At 37.2% G+C, this 17,892-nt stretch overlaps 1 protein-coding gene across 11 annotated transcripts in view; it reads left to right on the top strand.

The window, feature by feature from the left end:
• The window catches only part of NBEA (neurobeachin), a 536,625-nt gene that overhangs the window by 342,082 nt on the left and 176,651 nt on the right, over window positions 1-17,892 (top strand). For 6 of the 11 annotated variants that reach the window (XM_032496310.1, XM_032496314.1, XM_032496313.1 and 3 more), the window contains 2 exons: window positions 407-439; window positions 17,735-17,871. In XM_032496310.1, the coding sequence (XP_032352201.1) occupies window positions 407-439; window positions 17,735-17,871 (170 nt within the window). The remainder of the gene's footprint in view (window positions 1-406; window positions 440-17,734; window positions 17,872-17,892) is intronic. The other 5 variants (XM_032496317.1, XM_032496318.1, XM_032496315.1 and 2 more) reach the window with 1 other exon arrangement.

Genomic DNA, 17,892 nt, shown 5'->3' with positions numbered 1-17,892 from the left:
AAGTATGTAAAAGACTTCCTTAAAAATACATAGTATATGGCTTGTACTAAACTATACCAAATAGTATCTTTAAATAAATACGTGTATATACTTAAAAATTCCTCTAAAATGATGTAAAAACAACATCTTCAGTTTATAACTCAATTTTTACACTGGCTCCACTATACTATACTTGCAAGCCTATGAATAAGCATAATAATTAATTTTAGTTTTATGTATGTGTTCCCCCAAATCATCTGGTAAGTTAAATTCTGATAGAATATTTTTTCACACAATTATATTTAAATATTGGCCGTTTCTCGTGTTTTCTCCATTTTCTTTGTAGCTTTCTAGTTTTAATAAAGATAAAATGTTCCACCAAGTTCTGCAACTTTAAATGTCATACAATTTTCTGTTTCACTTTTAGTTCCTTTTCTTCCCAAGCTGTTCGTCTCAAGAGGCAAGTTAACTGTGTGTGATTATTAATTACTCAATTGATTATGTATTATAACAAATGGCTAATATGATTATAATATAGAACTATGCCAATCAAGTAATTATTATATTGATAACACCTAACTTAATTCAGTTTAATTGCTTTTTTTATTTTGTAATGGTTGACCGCAGTGAATTAGCGTCTAAGATTTCACATGTAACTAAAAATACCAGTTTACTAATAATATTGTTACTTAAAACATTAAAATTAATTAGTGTAATTCAACTGATTTTGATCTAAAATCTCAGTTATTTATTTTAATTTGCAATTTTGCTTGGCAAATTGTCTCTTCAAATAATTGACTAAAATTTTGAAATTAACTCAAATTTATGTGAATTGACAAGTGAATGAGTTAATTCAATTGATGAAAGACGTGTGTCCCACTAATGAAATGTATTTCATTTCTTTTAGAGAGGTAGTTCTGTCACATACACTGAGTGACAATAGAAATATTTACGTGATAGAATCAGAATTCGTAAAGATTCCTTTTTTCTTCACTTTAAATGCTAGTAATTTTGATAATTTAGGGAATTCTAAGTTAATATTGATTAAGATGGTCCTTCATGCTTTATCAGTTCTGTAAATTGTAAACAAATGTTTTATGTATATATAAGCTGTTATCACCAACAATCCACCTGAATTTTTAATGTCAGATAAAAGATTTTCTACAAGCCCACACCGCCAACGCCCAACCTTCTGATTTTCCTTGAAATATCCTTCCACATCTCTGTTATCCTCCTCCCTTGTTTCCCTCATCTCATCCTCTACCCGTGTTTTCTACCTGTTTAAAATACTTTATGAAATACTCACTGGCCAGTCTTATTACCCCATAACACTTTTCTGGTAACAACTTAACTGACATATAATTGAATACCATACAGTTGACCCATTTGAAGTGCACAGTTTAATGATTTTTAGTATCTTCACAGAGTTATGCAACTGTCACCACAATTTTAGAACATTTCATCACCCCCCAGAAGAAATCTCACACCCTTTGGCTGTTCCCCCCAGATTTTCCATCCTCCCTCCACAGCCCTAGAGGACCACTAGCCTACTTTACGTTTCAACAGATTTGCCTATTCTGGACAGTTTATATTAATAGAATCATATAATGTGTAGTCATTTGTGACTCCCTTTAGTTAGCATAATGTTTTCAAGGTTCATTCATATTGTAGCATGTATGTCTTTTTATAGCAAATAATATTCCATTTAATGAATGTACCATATTTTGCTTATCCATTCACTGTGGTTTCTCTATTCAGATGTTGATGGGCATTTCGTTTGTTTCTCCCTTTTGTCTATTATAATTAATAATTAATGTGGCTATGAACATTCATATACAACATTTTATGTGAACATATTTTTTTTTCTCTTGAGTATATACCTAGGCAGGAATTGCTGGGTCAAATAGTTACTCTATTTTTAACTTTTTGAGGAACTGCTAGACTGTTTTCCAAAGTGGCTGGATTATTTTACATTCTCAGCAGCAGCATGTGAGGGTCCAGTTTCTCTGCATCCTTCGCAACGCTGGTTATTTTCTATCTGTTTTATTATAGCCGCCCTATAAAATTTTAACTGTATCATTCTTAAGTCACTTGCCACATAAAGCCTTGTATTGTAGATGCTTTTCTGTATGTTTTCTCTCTCCTTTTAGACTGTAAATTCCTAAGGCTAGCAAGCACATCCCATATAACTTTGAACCATGAAGAAATCTTCTAACACAATTACTTGCCCTTAAAACGTTCCCATTGGAAAAGTTCATGTAGGTAAAGTGAACTGGAGAGCTGAGATAATTATCTAGTTAATTTATACCAAAACCAGGAGACAAAACAAAACAAAACATCTTTTGACCTATTGAAATTAAGTATTGGGGTGCTTGAATTATCAGATCATCTGTTCATAATGATTGAATTATTCAAATAATTACTCATCACTCAACGTTTCCATGGTAAGAACACCTAAAGTTAGCTAATCTTTGTCTCATTCCAACTTGCACTAGTTGTGTCATTTTAACTAAATATCTTTTAAGGTTCCCATATTTAGAGTTGAGATACCACTGTGACTCTTGATCCAAAAAAAATTTTTTTTCTCTATCATGTGGAAAAGATGTCCTATAACCAATGGATTATAATCTTATTTTGAATATTTTAAAAAGATTTATTAGTATAGGAAACTGGCAACAAGGGGAAAAACTATTAGAATATAAGATTTTGATTTTTTGTGTGTAGGTTTTTCAAAGTGGTAGGTTTACAGTCCTTTACACAGACATGCACACTCTAATCGAAGTAAAGAATCTGAAACTTTGAAGAAATGCATTATGTGAATTTAAGAATGAGAAAAATATAGAAATAAGGAGAAGGTCTACCACGAGAAGCAGAATCTACTGAACGGGAGGTTCTCCTAAATGACAGTCTCCTTCCCTTTGTGACTCACCTTTAATGCTCATCATAGTTCCCAGGTGCACTTTCTCTGATGTTTAGAGGACATGATTTTGAAGACTGTTTTTCTTGCTGTTAACTGGTCAAATTGTTTGCATTTTGTACAGTCTTTGTTCTACCAATCCAAAGTGAAGGCAGGTAGCAAATGATGGGGGCAGGGAAGGAAATTGTTGCTTAGAATTTTTTGAAATTATGTAAATTTCAGGTGTACAGCATTATAATTCAACATCTGTACACACTACGAAGTGATCACCTCCACAGTTCTAGTTACATCTGTCACTGTACAGTTGACGCCCGCACCCATTTGCTTAGAATTTTTTCAAGGTTGACCATTCCTACCTCCCTAAATCTCTGTTTGACTGCATTTCACATAGTCATTTACTTACTCATTAACATATATTGAATACTTAGTGAATATATAGAACTCTAGGATTCAGAGACTGATAGAAAAAAAAAAGTCATCAGGAGGATTAGCTCTGCTAACACTACCTCTCAGTAACTCAGATAACCAGGAAATTATGGCAGAAAACATGTCTACCCTAATAAATGAAAGCAGACAATTAAGATGATCACTTAATTTAGTCTTTTAAATGTTCTTACTTAGAATGTTCGTATACCAGAGGCAAAGTTGTTTGTATAGAGAGTGAATGTTACCTAAAAACAGCTAAGAAAGGAGGATAAAGCAATATATGGAGCATACAAGAAGGGAGAACTCAAGAGTCTAGGAAATTATAATGAAATTAAAAGAACAGCAGAATTCTAAAAGCTAAGGTTTTCAGAGAAATGGGTTATTTTCAAAAGAAAAAAGAATATGAGCCAAAAGCACAGAAAATATTTATTGTAATTGTTTAAAGGAATAAAAGAATAAATTCTGTAGAAGCGACCACAGTCAGTGTTTCATAGATGCAGATAAACTCTGATTCAGATCATGTCTGCTTAAGTTAAGCCTAACTATTCCATACAACGCAATTCTAATATGGTTAATGAATATACTATTCCTGGCGAATCTAGCTTTTTTTTTTTAAAGACTCCTCCACATTTATGCCTTTAATTACAAAGTCTGAGTAGACTGGCCTCAACCTGATATTAGTATTTAGGGGGAAATATCTAAGCATTCTGGATTCTCTGAAATGCATTTTGCTCAGGATTTTCCCCTTAATTTTTAAACCCATGTGTATTTTAAGGGAAATTTAATCCATATGTCCCTGACTCACTCACACTTAACTCATCAAAATGTTGTTTAGTAAAAGCTATTTGATGTTGAAAAAGCCTTATGAGCCTTTATAAGTCTTTTTTCTCTCTCTTTGAATTAGGAAGTTGCTTTGCAGTCATAAATAGTATACTCAAAGGGTTCATGTACAGCTTCAAAAACAAAATTCACAAAGCTCTTAGAGACAACATTAGCACATGCCCACTTCTTACAAAAGCTAAAATATTTAAATTTCTACCTTAATTTTTTAATTCAGTTGAAGAGTTTGAAAATCAATAAAAGCTTCACCATAAATATTTAGCCTTTTTAGCATATCTTCATTATTTTTACAATGTCTACAAGACCATTTTAGAGTCTGCAAATATCTTACTGTATCCATCTTTCTGTATTTCCAAAAATGTATTTCCCCTCCAACCAAGGATTCTGTAGTCTGTAGAAACGTTAAGATACTTTTAAGTATCGCAACATCCCTGCTAACCAACCTTTGTAAATTTAGAATATAATAAAAGGGCATAATTCTAGTCTTGTTTATTAGACATCAACCATGATTCAAATCATACATAATGTTCTTACATCTTTTTTATTTTAAGAATAAGCCATTCTTTGTTATACTGCAAATCTTTCACAGACCACAATGATGAGGTTGATTCTTTCTAATAAATGTTCTAGTTGAAACCCATTTTTAGTTTTCACTTTTTTCTCTGTACAGAAAGTTTCTCACAAAGTAATCCCTCTAAAGATTTATAGTTATACTTACTACCAACTTGAAAAATAAGGACAGTGAACAGCCCGACTCACTTATTAATAGACCATCTCTCTCCTCTTGTAGGGAGCTAAATTTTCATATGCCGTGTTTTTTTAAAAAGTACATGGATGAGGAAGGATATTAATCACCTATGGAAAATGTATGGGTCACCTCATTTGTCATACTTGGAGGAAAAAAAATGTGAGATAACAAAACTGTTTTCCCGGTGCCAAACTGTGGGTGTCAGCAACTTAGAGAAGAGGGAGGGGTGAGGATGCATCCTGGCATCACCGCTTCCCCGCCGGGAGCTCTGGTGGCCCCTCTCAGAGACTTCGGCACTCTTTCACAACTAGCGGAAAAGCTGATTTTTGCCACTACATTTAGAGCAGTGCTATACAGAAAGGCAAATAAGTCTCTGCATGTCGAAAATATTTTTTTATTTAATTATTTTGTTTCAATGGCTCAGTGCTACAGAGCCCAGAAACTGCAGAAGGTACTTAAACAAACAGCACTAAGGGCAAGTTTTTAGAGGGAAATCCATTTTTTAAGCAGTTATTCAAGTAGAATCTGCTTCATCAGTTCAAATCATCCGTCCAGTAGGTACAGATCTAGAACTTTTTATCAGCTAAAAAGAAGAGAGAGTCAGACTGAGTTTGCTGTCTGAATATTTTTAAATTATCTTCTTTCCAGATAAAATGTTTTATTGATCAGAAGATGACTGATTGTAATGTCTTGTGTGTTTTTTGTTCAAAAGTTCTGTTGATGTTTTTCCTTCATTTTAAGTTACTAACAGATGAAGCAGCTAAATAGAGTTGCAGTACTATTTCAGTTCAATTTGTATCTAAAACAGGAGTACTAAGAACCCAATATCACAGAAAACTTAAAAAAAAAAATTCTTGGATCAAAGATCGGGTTGTGAGGATAAGTCCTCATTCACCAGCTAGTTTTTGGGGTGGGGGTGGGGAATTGACTATACACGTAGTAAAGAGATAAGTCTGGATGGGCAGATGAAGCCAGGAGATATAATCCATATTTATTGACAGAAAACAGTTCTGCAGACTGATAACTTTACAACTCAATGAATTAGGTATTATACTTTATTCTAAGATGTGGAAACTTAAGGTCAGACATTGGGCTATTTATTCATAATCACATAACGAAGATATGAGCCAAGATGTGAACCCACTTGTCTTTCTCCAAAAGCCCTTGTTCATTCCACTACATCATGTTTGGTTTTTTTAAATTCTAAATTGTAACCCATTGGAGGGTTAGCATATCAGTTACTTGGATTATGACCAGCATTATTTGTAAATGAAATAAAAGAGAAAAGATTCAAATAGAAAATGTCAAAATTCATCACACAATAAAGATAAGAACTGGAAGGACCTGTTGGGTCCTTATTCTCTGCTGCCAGATCCCAGCTTGACTCAGACTGGATGTGGTTATTCAAGCAAAACAAATGCAAATGTTGAATATCTGCTATATGCAAGATGTTAAGGTGGGTACTTGGAGTAAAAAGACACATGCTTAAAGTTCCTGCTTTTAAGGCGTTTATAATCTGGATGGAGAACAGATAATGAAAAGAAAAAAAAAAATCCTAGATATACAAAGTAAGCCATGATAGCACAAAATACACCATGTGGGTTCTGGAAAGCCTTCCTAGAATGGGTGTTTCCTGTCTTGAGTCTGGAATCATAAGTAAAAATATTTAGAAAGATTTGGAGTTGTTACAGACAATGGTAAACATCAGATGCTAAAATACCACCTTCTGCGTGAAACTACAGTAGTTCTGAATTATTCAGGTAGAAGCATGAGGCAGAAGATCTCTACGGTTGAGACTGACAGTGTTATTAGGGAGTGTTCTGTGCCATGAGGAGCCTATATTTTATCCTGAAAAGTACAGTGAGTTGAAGGATTTTTAAGTATGGCAATGAAAAGATCCAGTTTATATTTTTAAACAAATTATTCACCCAATGTTCAGATTATGGTTTTAGAATGCCCAGACTTGAGGCAAGAGGCTGTGGTTGACCAAATCAGAGGTGATGGGAGCCTGAACTGAATTGGTGGTGGCAGGAAGGAGAAGGGGGCAACTTCAGACACACTTAGGAGATACAATGTGAAGGACCAGGATGATTCCCTGGTTGTGAGAAGTAAGAATGAGGAGAGTCTAACCTGGGAGAAGAAATGATGTAGAAGCTGTTAAACATGTTTGATAACGTGAAGATGCTGGGCTTTAGGGGAGACAGGAATGAAGTCAGCTTGGACTGTTGGGTATCCAGATTGTTCAAATGGATATAAAGTTTTGAAATTTGAGAGCCAAGTTGGGCATGGAGTTCATAATTCAAACCTCTGAGATCACCCAAGGAAATGGACAAAATAGAAAGGAAAGATCAGTAGGCAAAAGTCAAATCTCCTGCAGAACAAGGTTTAATTGGCCAGTGAAGGAGAGCTCCTCGGGGTACCAAGATGGAAGTCAGGCAGTAAAAGAACAAGAGAGAATTACAGGCACACCTCGGATATACTGCGGGTTCAGTTCCAGACCACCTCAACAACAAAAGTATTGCAGTGAGTCAAGTCACACAAATTTTTTGTTTTCCCAGTGCATAGAATGTTATGTTTATACTATAGTGTAGTCTATTAAGTGTGTAATAGCATTATGTCTAAAAAATGTACATTTCTTAATTTAAAAATACTTTATTACTAAAAATGCTAACATCATCTGAGCCTTCAGCAAGTTGTAATCTTTTTGCTGGTGGAGGGTCTTGCCTCGATGTTGCTGGCTACTGATTGATCAGGGTAGTGGTTGCCAAAGGCGGGAGTGGCTGTGACAATATCCTAAAAAGATATCCTTTCACAAACGATTTCTTTATAGCAGGCAATGGTGTTTGATAGCATTTACCCACAGTAGAACTTCTTTCAAATTGGGCTTAGTCCTCTCAGGCCCTTCCACTGCTTTATCAACTAAGTTTATGTACCGTTTTTAATCCTTTGTTGTCATTTCAACAGTCTTGACAGCATCTTCACCAGGAGTAGTTTCCATCTCAAGAAACCCCTTTCATTGCTCATCCAAAAGAAGCAACTCCTCAACCATTCAAGTTTTATCATGAGATTGCAGCCATTCAGTCACATCTTGAGGCTCTGCCTCTAATTCTAGTTCCTTGTCATTTCCACTACATCCACAGTTACTTCTCCACTGAAGTCTGGAACCACTCAAAGTCATCCATGAGGGTTAGAATCAACCTCTGCCAAATGCCTGTTAGTGTTGACATTTTGACCTCTTCCCATGAATCACAAATGTTCTTAATGGCATCTAGTATGGTGAATCCTTTCCAGAAGATTTTCCATTTATTTTGCCCAGATCCATCAGGGGAATCACTATCTATGGCAACTATAGCCTTATGAAATTCATTTCATAAATAGAATAAGACTTGAAAGTAAAAATGACTCCTTGATCCACAGGCTGCAGAATGGATGTTGTGTTAATAGGCATGAAAACAACATGAGTCACCTCGTCCATCTCCAGCAGAGCTCTTGGGTGACCAGGTGCATAGTCAATGAACAGTAATAATTTGAAAGGAATCTTTCTTTCTGAGCAGTAGGTTCAACAGTGGGCTTAAAATATTCAGTAAACCATGTTGTCAACAGATGTGCTGTCATCCACGCTTTGTTAGTGTATTTTATAAAGCACAGGCAGAATAGATTTAGCATAATTCTTAAGGGATTTTGTGAATGGCAAATGAGCATTGGCTTCAACCTAAAACACCAACTGCATTAGCCACTAAAAAGAGAGTCAGCCTGTCCTTTGAGGCTTTGAAGCCAGGCATTGACTTCTCTCCGGCTATGAAGGTCCGACTTGGCATCTTCTTCCAGTAGAAGGCTGTTTCATCTACATTGTAAATCTGTTGTGTAGCGTGGCCACCTTCATTAGTTACCTTGGCTAGATCTTCTGCATAACTTGCTGCGGTCTTCCATCAGCACTTGCTGCTTCATCTTGCACTTCTGTGTTATGGAAATGGCTTCTTTCCTTAAACCTCATGAACCAACCGCTGCTAGCTTCAAACTTTTCTTCTGCAGCTTCCTCACCTCGCTCAGCCTTCAGAGAATTGAATAGAGTTAGGGTGTTGTTCTGGATTAGGTTTGGCTTAAGGGAAAGTTGTGGCTGGTGTGATCTTCTATCCAGACCACTAAAACTTTCTCCATATCAGCAACAAGGTCGTTTCCCTTTCTTATCTTTCATGTGTTTGTTCACTGGGATAGCACCTATAATTTCCTTTAAGAACTTTTCATTTGCATTCACAACGTGGCTAACTCTTTGGTGCAAGAAGCCTAACTCTTGGCCTGTCTTGCTTTTCAACATGCCTTCCTCACTAAGCTTAATCATTTCTAGCTTTGGATTTCAAGTGAGAGACATGTGACTCTTCCTTTCGCTTGAACCCTTAGAGGCCAGTGTTGGTTTATTAATTGACCTAATTTCAATATTGTGTCTTAGGGAATAGAGAGGCTCCAGGAGTGGCAGAGAAACAGGGGAACAGGCTGATCAGTGGAACAACCAGATCACACACAACGTCTATCAGTTAAGTTCTCAGCCTTCTATGGGTGGGGTTCATGGTACCCCAAAATAATGACAGTAGTAGTGTCAAGGATCAGTGATTACACATCACCATAACAAATATGATAGTGAAAAAGTTTTAAATGTTATGAGAATTGCCAAAATGTGACACAGAGACTTGAAGTGAGCAAATGCTGTTGGAAAAATGGCACCCATAGAGTTTGTGGGCACAGGGTTGCCACAAAGCTTCGATTTGTAAAAAAAAAACACACTCTGCAAAGTGCAGTAAAACAAGTTATGTCTGTAGCATGCCCTGGAAATCAAGGAACTCTTGCTCAGTATTTTTCAACCTGATACCCCTTGGAAAACAATTATTTTGAAATATTCTACAGGGAAAAAGTATAGTTAAATGTGTTTGGAAAATTCTGGGTTTAAAAATAAAATATGACACAGATTTTGTTATTTAAATTGATGGAAGGACTTTTCCAAACCTTCAGCATATTGACATGTGCTTCCCTAACACCTGGGCTGAGGCTGAGGGGGAAGCCAAAGGAGTGAGGGACTAAGAGATAGGCACTGAAGTCTAGGAGCTGAACAGAGGAGGGGAGTACAAGGTCAGAGAGTAGCTAAAGGAGGGGACGGAAAGCCAGGGAGAGTGAGTACCTGACTTGAACAGGAGGAAAAATATATTTTCTGGAGAAAAAGAGATAATAATAAATGCAGAGGCAGAAAAATCTTTAGATAGAGGAAGATATCAAAATAAATAACCAAATTTAATTTTCCCCAAAATATAAATACTTCATTTGTTATACAGTTAGGATGGACAAATGTTCAAATGTGAATTTTTCTAGGAAGGGGCCATATATTTAATCATCTTCTCCAAGAGATGTGTGAGCACAAAAAAGGATAAACACCACTACTTCATACTGTAATACCTGAGCTTTCATCTTCGGTTCCTTAACCTAAAAAGTCTGACATTCAAGGCTTCGTGTGTTTTTTCTGTTTCATCTCCCACTGCTCCCCTTTGCACATCCTAATTGCTGACCAGTCTTACGTACTCTTGTTCATCCCCTGCATCTGTCTGTTTGTTCACGCTTCTCCCTGCTTACAACACTCTTCCCCCACATATACATCTCTCCAGCTCCTACCTAGCTATCACAGCTCACTCCAAATGCCACTGCCTTGTCCAGTCCCTGCTACACCTTGTGCCCCCAGTGCCCAGCAAAGACTGGAAATCATTACAGTTCTGTGACTATAGAAATTTTTTCTTCTCCTCGCTTGGTGGGAGGAAGTATACATAACAGTAAATACCCGGGAGTTAGGTAACCAGGTTTGAATCCTGTCTCTACCATTTACTAGTTGTGTGACCTTCCCTAAGTTACTTCAGTACAGTCTCGCCTTCTCATCTATAAAATGGAAATAATAGTGGTACTGATCTCATAGGAGTGTTACGAGAAGTAAATGAGATTAACATATGTCAGGTGCTTTAATAATGATTAGCTAAACCCTTTCTCCCAAATGGCATACTTACCCCTGTATATTTCTCATCTTTACTTTGTATTATAAGCTCTTTGTGGGAAAAATTGATGTGTTATACATTACTGTGTTATCTCTTAGTGCACAAAACCAAGAATAGTTTTTGTTGACTACATGAATGAATGAATGAAGAATGCTGAGTTAAATATCTCTCTAAGCATTTAATTTACAAAAAGGGAACAACTTACACACTAGGAAAGATGGCGGTTATAAAAGTATGCCATTTAAAAAAATAATAGCATGCCTGTGATATAGCTGGAATGACCAATTACATTATATAACTCTTACTGGTTTTCAGCATATTTTTTAATTTATCTTTTCTACAAAATGCAGTGTCTTTCATAATTTTAAAGAACAATTTGAAATCAATTCCAGAGAAATATAAAAGATGTAATCTTTTATTTTAATTGGCCTTTTTACTGTGACATATACATGCAGCAATGGTGTGTATCGTTTTTTATATTTAGTTCGATAAACACAGATTGCATACTGTGTGACAGAAACTGTGTTAGATGAAGAAGATAATACTCCTGTCTTCAAGTAGCTCATGCCAAATGGGAGAAACAAACTTCTAAACACATATATTCAACATACGATAAGTGCTGCAATAAAGATGTGCCGAGGAAACCATGCGAACATAAAGACAAGGCACTAGTCCAGCCAGGGGTGCAAAGATGAAGTCCTCCTGGTCCGGTAGATTTAAATCATCTCCTCTGGTTTATTCACTCATCTAGTCTAGTAGGAACTTACTCTTCTTTATCATTAAATGATATCCTAGTGCCATAAAAGAGTCAATACCCTTCCAGAAAGTGAAAAATGGATTCCACATGTTGAACTAAATGTGATATAACTAGAAACACAAATCTCAGCTGGCTCACCTAGCAAATGAAAAGGCAGAGCAAATTACCACAATGAACATTAAAAACATCCTTCTTTTTTAGTATATATATACATATATATACTAAAATATATATATATTATTTAGTATATATAACTCAGTAATATTTTACTTAAAATATATATGCTTTGTAAGCTTTTTGTTCCATAAAATTGCCTATGCAGAAAATGCACTAGTTTTTGTTGGTTTCTTTTTAACATAAAGAATTATTTGTTCCACAAAGGAATTAAAAAACACAAATGGTACATTAAAGTTAGAGCCTATCAGATTATCTTTTAGGACTTTTAAAAATTATTTGTATTCAACACATTAAATGAGATTTTATTCATGCAAAAATAGATGTTCTACCATGATGAACAGGTATTTTGTTAAAATGCAGTTTTCAGTTGCTCTTATATAGAGGGCTCCATTCTTTCTGTTCCTGTTTCAGACTCTGGTAAGCTGAATTTTACCAGAGGTAGGTTTGCTCAGGTCCGAAAAGGTTCACATGTGTTCTTAAGCACCTGTCTCATTTTGTATGGTGATAACCTAAGGAAACCACTGCACTGGGGGAATGATTGGTTATTGTTAATCTCAGTCTAAGGGTAGATTATGTGCAGAAAGTCACCAAAGAGTGTAAAGAGGTCACTTCCTGGGCTTGGTGAGCTTTGTATGAAATTTGGATTTCTAGAGTATTTATAATGGGTAGTTTCTGTGTGTGTGTGTGTGTTAGGGAAGGAGGTAACAATGCTGGAAGTTAAATTTGTTAACTCTTGGAGTATGTATTCTATTACTTGTTCAAGTTATATTTTTCTGAGTCAAGCTAAAATATTCTGTAACTATTTTCATTGCAAGAAGTTTTTGAAAATTTCAGAGGATCATTATTCTGATAATGTATTTGGACCACTATAAATATTCTCTTTATATAAAGAAAAGCAGCACTGTGTAGAGATTTTGTTATGCTTTCTTTTTTCTTGAGGCATTTCAAATGCTTGAAACCCAGGGAACTGTGCTGGATAAAGGGAATCTAAGATCTTCTGCAGTATTTTCCCCCGAACTCTCCTCTCCCCTAGGCACAAACATCTCCATTTTCTTAATGCCTGAAGTTTTCCTAGAATCCCAAAACAAAGTTCCAACTTTCTCATATTCTTCAATAATTTATTTTAAATTACTTTGAGATTAAAGCATTTTACTCTTCTAATTCTGTGGGGCAAACATTTTCTTAAATTATTTTTAAGTATAGAACTATTAATTTAAAGTTCAAAGCAGTGGTAATATTTTAGATATGTTCAGTCACTCATGCTGTGAGTTATTTTCCTACAAATTTTATCACATTATAGGAGTCATTGTAAAAATTTATTTATTTTATTTCTGTCTTAAAGATTTTTTGGAATAATGGCCTTTTTCACTAAACACAAAGGATTTCAAATTAGTTTTATTCTAAATAATTTCAGGATTTTAAGTTTAGTAATTTTACAAAGATTAGTCAATGCTTATTATCCCAAAGTAGTGGTCTTTTTCATGTTCCAAAAGCAAATTGAACATGTGGTTTCAAAGTACTTGAGGTTGGAGTTAATCCATATAGCTAATAAAACTTTTATTAATATTAAACTAAGTTTAGCAGATATTCAGATGACTCTATAATACATCATAATTTCACAATTTCATGTAAATATAGTTTTTGCCAACTGAAAGTTCATCAAATAATTGTAACGATGCCAATTTTAATTACTTCAACTCCTTGTCCCTATATATATTCTTTGTCATACTCTATATTGAAATTTGAAAAGAATTTTAGCATTGTTTGAGAATTTAATCACCATAATTGCCTTTTAATAGCAGGAAAGCTGTTGACCACCCCCCAAAAAAATGATTAATTCCTATATCTGAGAAAAAGAAAAGCAGCCCCTGACCTCAGGAAACCGGCCTGACCCTCACAAGGAGGCCTTGGTATTGCTGGGAGCTGGCCTGGGGCTCACAGCTTGACAAGGGTGTTCTCCTGTTGGACATAAACAACCTCACAGAACATCAGACAATAATGATGTGAGGCAAAAGACAACTTCTTAATTTTGTCTAAGCACAAAAACAAGGTCTCTTTACACACTGCTTAAATATTAACATCCCTTTCTCCTGATTGTACGAATGACTGCTACTTCTTTGCCAGTTAGTTTTAGCCTAGGTCTAGTCCTAGATAAGATTTATTGAGACACCAAGTCACAGAATTATCGCTCTTCCCTGACAGAGCCCGGTCCAGAGCAAAGCCCTGCATCCTTGAATACTTCCCCAAATCACTTAACCAAAGCCCAGATCCTACAATAAGTCCATTTTTACACTCAGTCGCCCCGAAGTTCCAATATATCCCTCACTGCGTTGAGCAATAAACCCAACTTTCTCAACTGCAGTTGTGCTCCTGGTGGTCTTTGGCAGGAGGGTATTGACACATCCATATGTCCAAAATTGTGAATATTGAACCAGTAGTTAAGTAAAAATGTAAAAGAACTTTGTAAACTGTAAAGTTCTATTTAAAAGTTGATTATTATTAAGATTTCTCGACTTACAATTTTGTTGTCAGTAGAATCCTCCAAACCCACAAGTATTTTTTAACATTATAGTTTTAAAATATGTTTGATGAACAGTTCCCTTCTCAAATATAAAGCATATGTATTTTCTGCTCTACATTTACCATCCTAACTGATTAAAGATCCCATGGCTCTAAAGAGACGTTCCTTCTTCTAAAGACTCTTTCCATCATGTTTGGGTGATTTTTGTTCTAGTTCAGATTTTAAATTAGCATTTAAATTAATGGCAAGTAATATCCCTATCCTTCTTTCAAATATAGGAATGGATCAATATTTCCTAAACATTACAGTGCCAATTCCAAAAGGTAAATAACACTTATTTTTTCCTTTAATTACCACATTAGATGGTGGAATTTTAAACCATTGTATGCAGCAGTACAAGGGGAGGAGGTTTTGTCCCATCCATCTGTTTAACTATCTTTTAATAACCATCACTTTACTTCTGTATGTGCTTAAAGACATTGATATAATTTATCCTTGTATTGCCATAGAAGTCATTAGAATGAATATATCTACAAACTCACTACATGAAACAAAGTTAGGAGATTAAATTTGTACCTAGTTATCTTCTAGGACAGAATCTGCCAGATCACCATCTCTCTGACATCCAGACATGCTGCCCTTTCTAAACTATTTTCATTGGGAAAGGGATCCAAGGTGGGGTTTTTTTTGGGTTTTTTTTTTTTTTTGGTTTTTTTTTTTTTTTTTTTTTAGTTTGTGATTGTGCCTTATGTAAACATTTTAATATCGGATCCCTAAAATCCAGAGGCTCCCCCAAAGGGGATTAAAACATAATCCCCTCTCTGTATTGCTGTAGTGGATTAACTCTATTCTCTCTGCGGCTGGTTGCTCCCTGAAGGCTACAACAAAAAGACTCAGCGCTCTTAAACATGCTATGGAATTGGAAGTTGTAATTGGAGATTTCCAAAGGACAAGGGTAAAAATGACACACTATTAAAGCTGAATATTTCATGAGTGTCTTTCTTAAAGAAAGACCGGTTCGTAGCCCTTGTATGAACCCCCAGAAAAGTCTCCATTCAATAGAATGAGAATTGGAGTCAAATCAAAAGGAAACGCACTCGCCTTTCAGAAACGCAGAAAAACAGGTAGAGAAAATGTGTTCCCTGTTAAAAGTTCACGGAATTATGTACTTAAAATTCATAACACTGTTTATTTCGGTAAGTCAGTTTGTATGTTTCTGTATCGTGATTTTTAAATTCTTTCCCAATTTGTTTGGATATGTTAAATTACTTTTTAAGAGAAAGAAGTAGTTCGCCATGTTTAATGTTTTTGGCCATTCTTGGCTCCAGATGCTTGAAATCTCTGTTAAACCAGCAATCACTAGCTTTCTGTGTTTAGAATGACGACTTTTCTGAGGTTTTATCAAGGTTCAGTGATGTTTAAGAAGACACTTTGTTTCCGATGTGAATCAGGTCACCTTTCTCACCTCGCCCCAGTCACAAGTAAACCTGGATTTATCCTGAAGGGAACTGTGAAAAGTGGCATCTAGAAGAGCGTCCCGGTGGCTTAAGGGTTAAGGGAGCGGTTCTAACCGGCCCGAGCGTTGGGGGCTTCGGAGGAGGGCGCGGAGGCAGGAGGCGCCGCCGAGCGCGCGCACAGACCCTCCAATAAACACAAAGGAGGGCCTTGGGAATAGAAACCCAAATCCACTTGTAATCGTACAAGAGATTCGGGCATAATTACTTGAGCAACCTAGATTAAGATTGATGAGCCTTTAAAGTGGCGCTTCAGATCGACCGCCTCGCCCTTTGGAAAGAAAAACCTTACGGAGCCGAGGTGGACCCCGACTCCGCCCGACTCGGGCGGAAGCTGCCTGCCCGAGACCCAGGCGGGAATCCGCGCGCCCCGAGCCCGGGCACCCCAGTGCGGGCTTCTCCGGGATAGAAAGCAGTAAAATAAAAGCTGGGCCTTAGCCTTAGCCTGACCCGGGCGGTCACGATCAGGGGTGCAGACTGACACAGTGTGCTTCATAGCCACCCCTTTAAGCGCGACAGAAGCGGCCAGTTCCTCTCCGGTCCTCCTGCAGCAGAAACGCCCGGCTTTGTGCTGGACGGTCGCGGATTCGGTGTGTGCTGCTCCCTGGAAACGCGAAGTCCGCTGCAGTCCCCGCGCGGCCGGGCCGGGCCTGCTCGAGGCGGCCGTGGCGGTGGCGGCGGCGGCGGCGGTGAGGGCCGGTCTCCCCGCGAGGAGCCGCCGCCGAGGGGCCCGGGCCTGAGGGGCCGCAGGGGACCTACCTTTTCATTGCCTTTCTCCTGCTGTTGTTGTGACTCATTTGTGTGCATTTGAGGGGGGGAAAGTGGAAGGGAGTATAATGCGCCCTTGCTGCTGAAAAACGAATACATTTTTTTCTGATTTCTAAGTCTGAATTTTAAGTCTATGATAGAAAAGAATGCCTCCCCTTCGGGAAATTTTAAAGGGCAGTTAAGTAATCCTCCTTTGAATTAATATTCTAATACATGAAATTTGTAATTTTCGATTTTAATTCAAGTGGTGGAAATTCGAAGTAAGCACCTTAGTATGCACACGTTTTGAACATCTTTTACGGAAGGTTAGTTCCTCTAGTCCCAAAAGTTGAGGAACAGCACGTTTCTAATGCTTTTCGGAGAATCGTTTTGTTCAAGCGTCTTACAATTTCATCATTTTTGACTTTTTTTCGGTGAGAAAAATAAGTGCTACAATTTTTGTTCTTTTCTGCCTAAGAAATATTTGATGTCCATGTTTGCGCGTATGTCGATGTGCAGTGCGCTTTAGGACGCCGGTATTCCTTTTCTTGCAACATGCAAACCCGTTAGTTAGTGCAGTGGAATTTATGTGTTTAGACCCTATACCCCTTCACGTCCTCCCGCCCATCCTGGGGGAATGCTGTTGCCCAGTTGACGGGCTTTACACGACGAGTGGTTTTGGGGGCCAGTGCTGACTGCCCAGGGTCTCTGGAAACGCGGCTGGCGCTCAATGGAGAATCGGGGCCTTGGGGAGTCTGTTCTGCACTTTTAAGTTAGCTAATGGCAGCGCCTCACCAACCATACAGGATTTCTAGGCGGCGGGTGCAGACTCGCTTGCTGAAAGTCACATATTCGGTATGCTGACCTTTTGGGGTTTTATAGAATTATTTATCTGTAGTCGCGTTATAAGGTAATGCATAAAAAGCAAAGCAGACCCATCTCACATGAAAGGAGTTTGCCGCATAATATAGACAACTTTTTTTTTTTAGTGCATCTTTAAAAATCAAAACCTGTGGTACCCTTCGGGGAGGGAGTGTCAGGGGCACAGAAGCGCAGCCTGACTCCAGTGCCCTCTCTTTCAGGCCCAGTGGTTCTCAGCACCCCTGCCCAGCTCATTGCTCCCGTGGTGGTGGCCAAAGGGACTCTCTCCATCACCACGACAGAAATCTACTTCGAGGTAGATGAGGATGATCCTCCCTTCAAGAAGATCGACACGAAAGTGAGTTAAAGTAATTTCGTT

This window comes from Camelus ferus, chromosome 14 (genome assembly GCF_009834535.1).
Source record: "Camelus ferus isolate YT-003-E chromosome 14, BCGSAC_Cfer_1.0, whole genome shotgun sequence".
In the NCBI taxonomy this organism is placed as follows: domain Eukaryota; kingdom Metazoa; phylum Chordata; class Mammalia; order Artiodactyla; family Camelidae; genus Camelus; species Camelus ferus.
The sequence above is the reverse complement of the archived record's forward strand: the minus strand, read 5'-3'. Positions and strand labels throughout refer to the sequence as shown.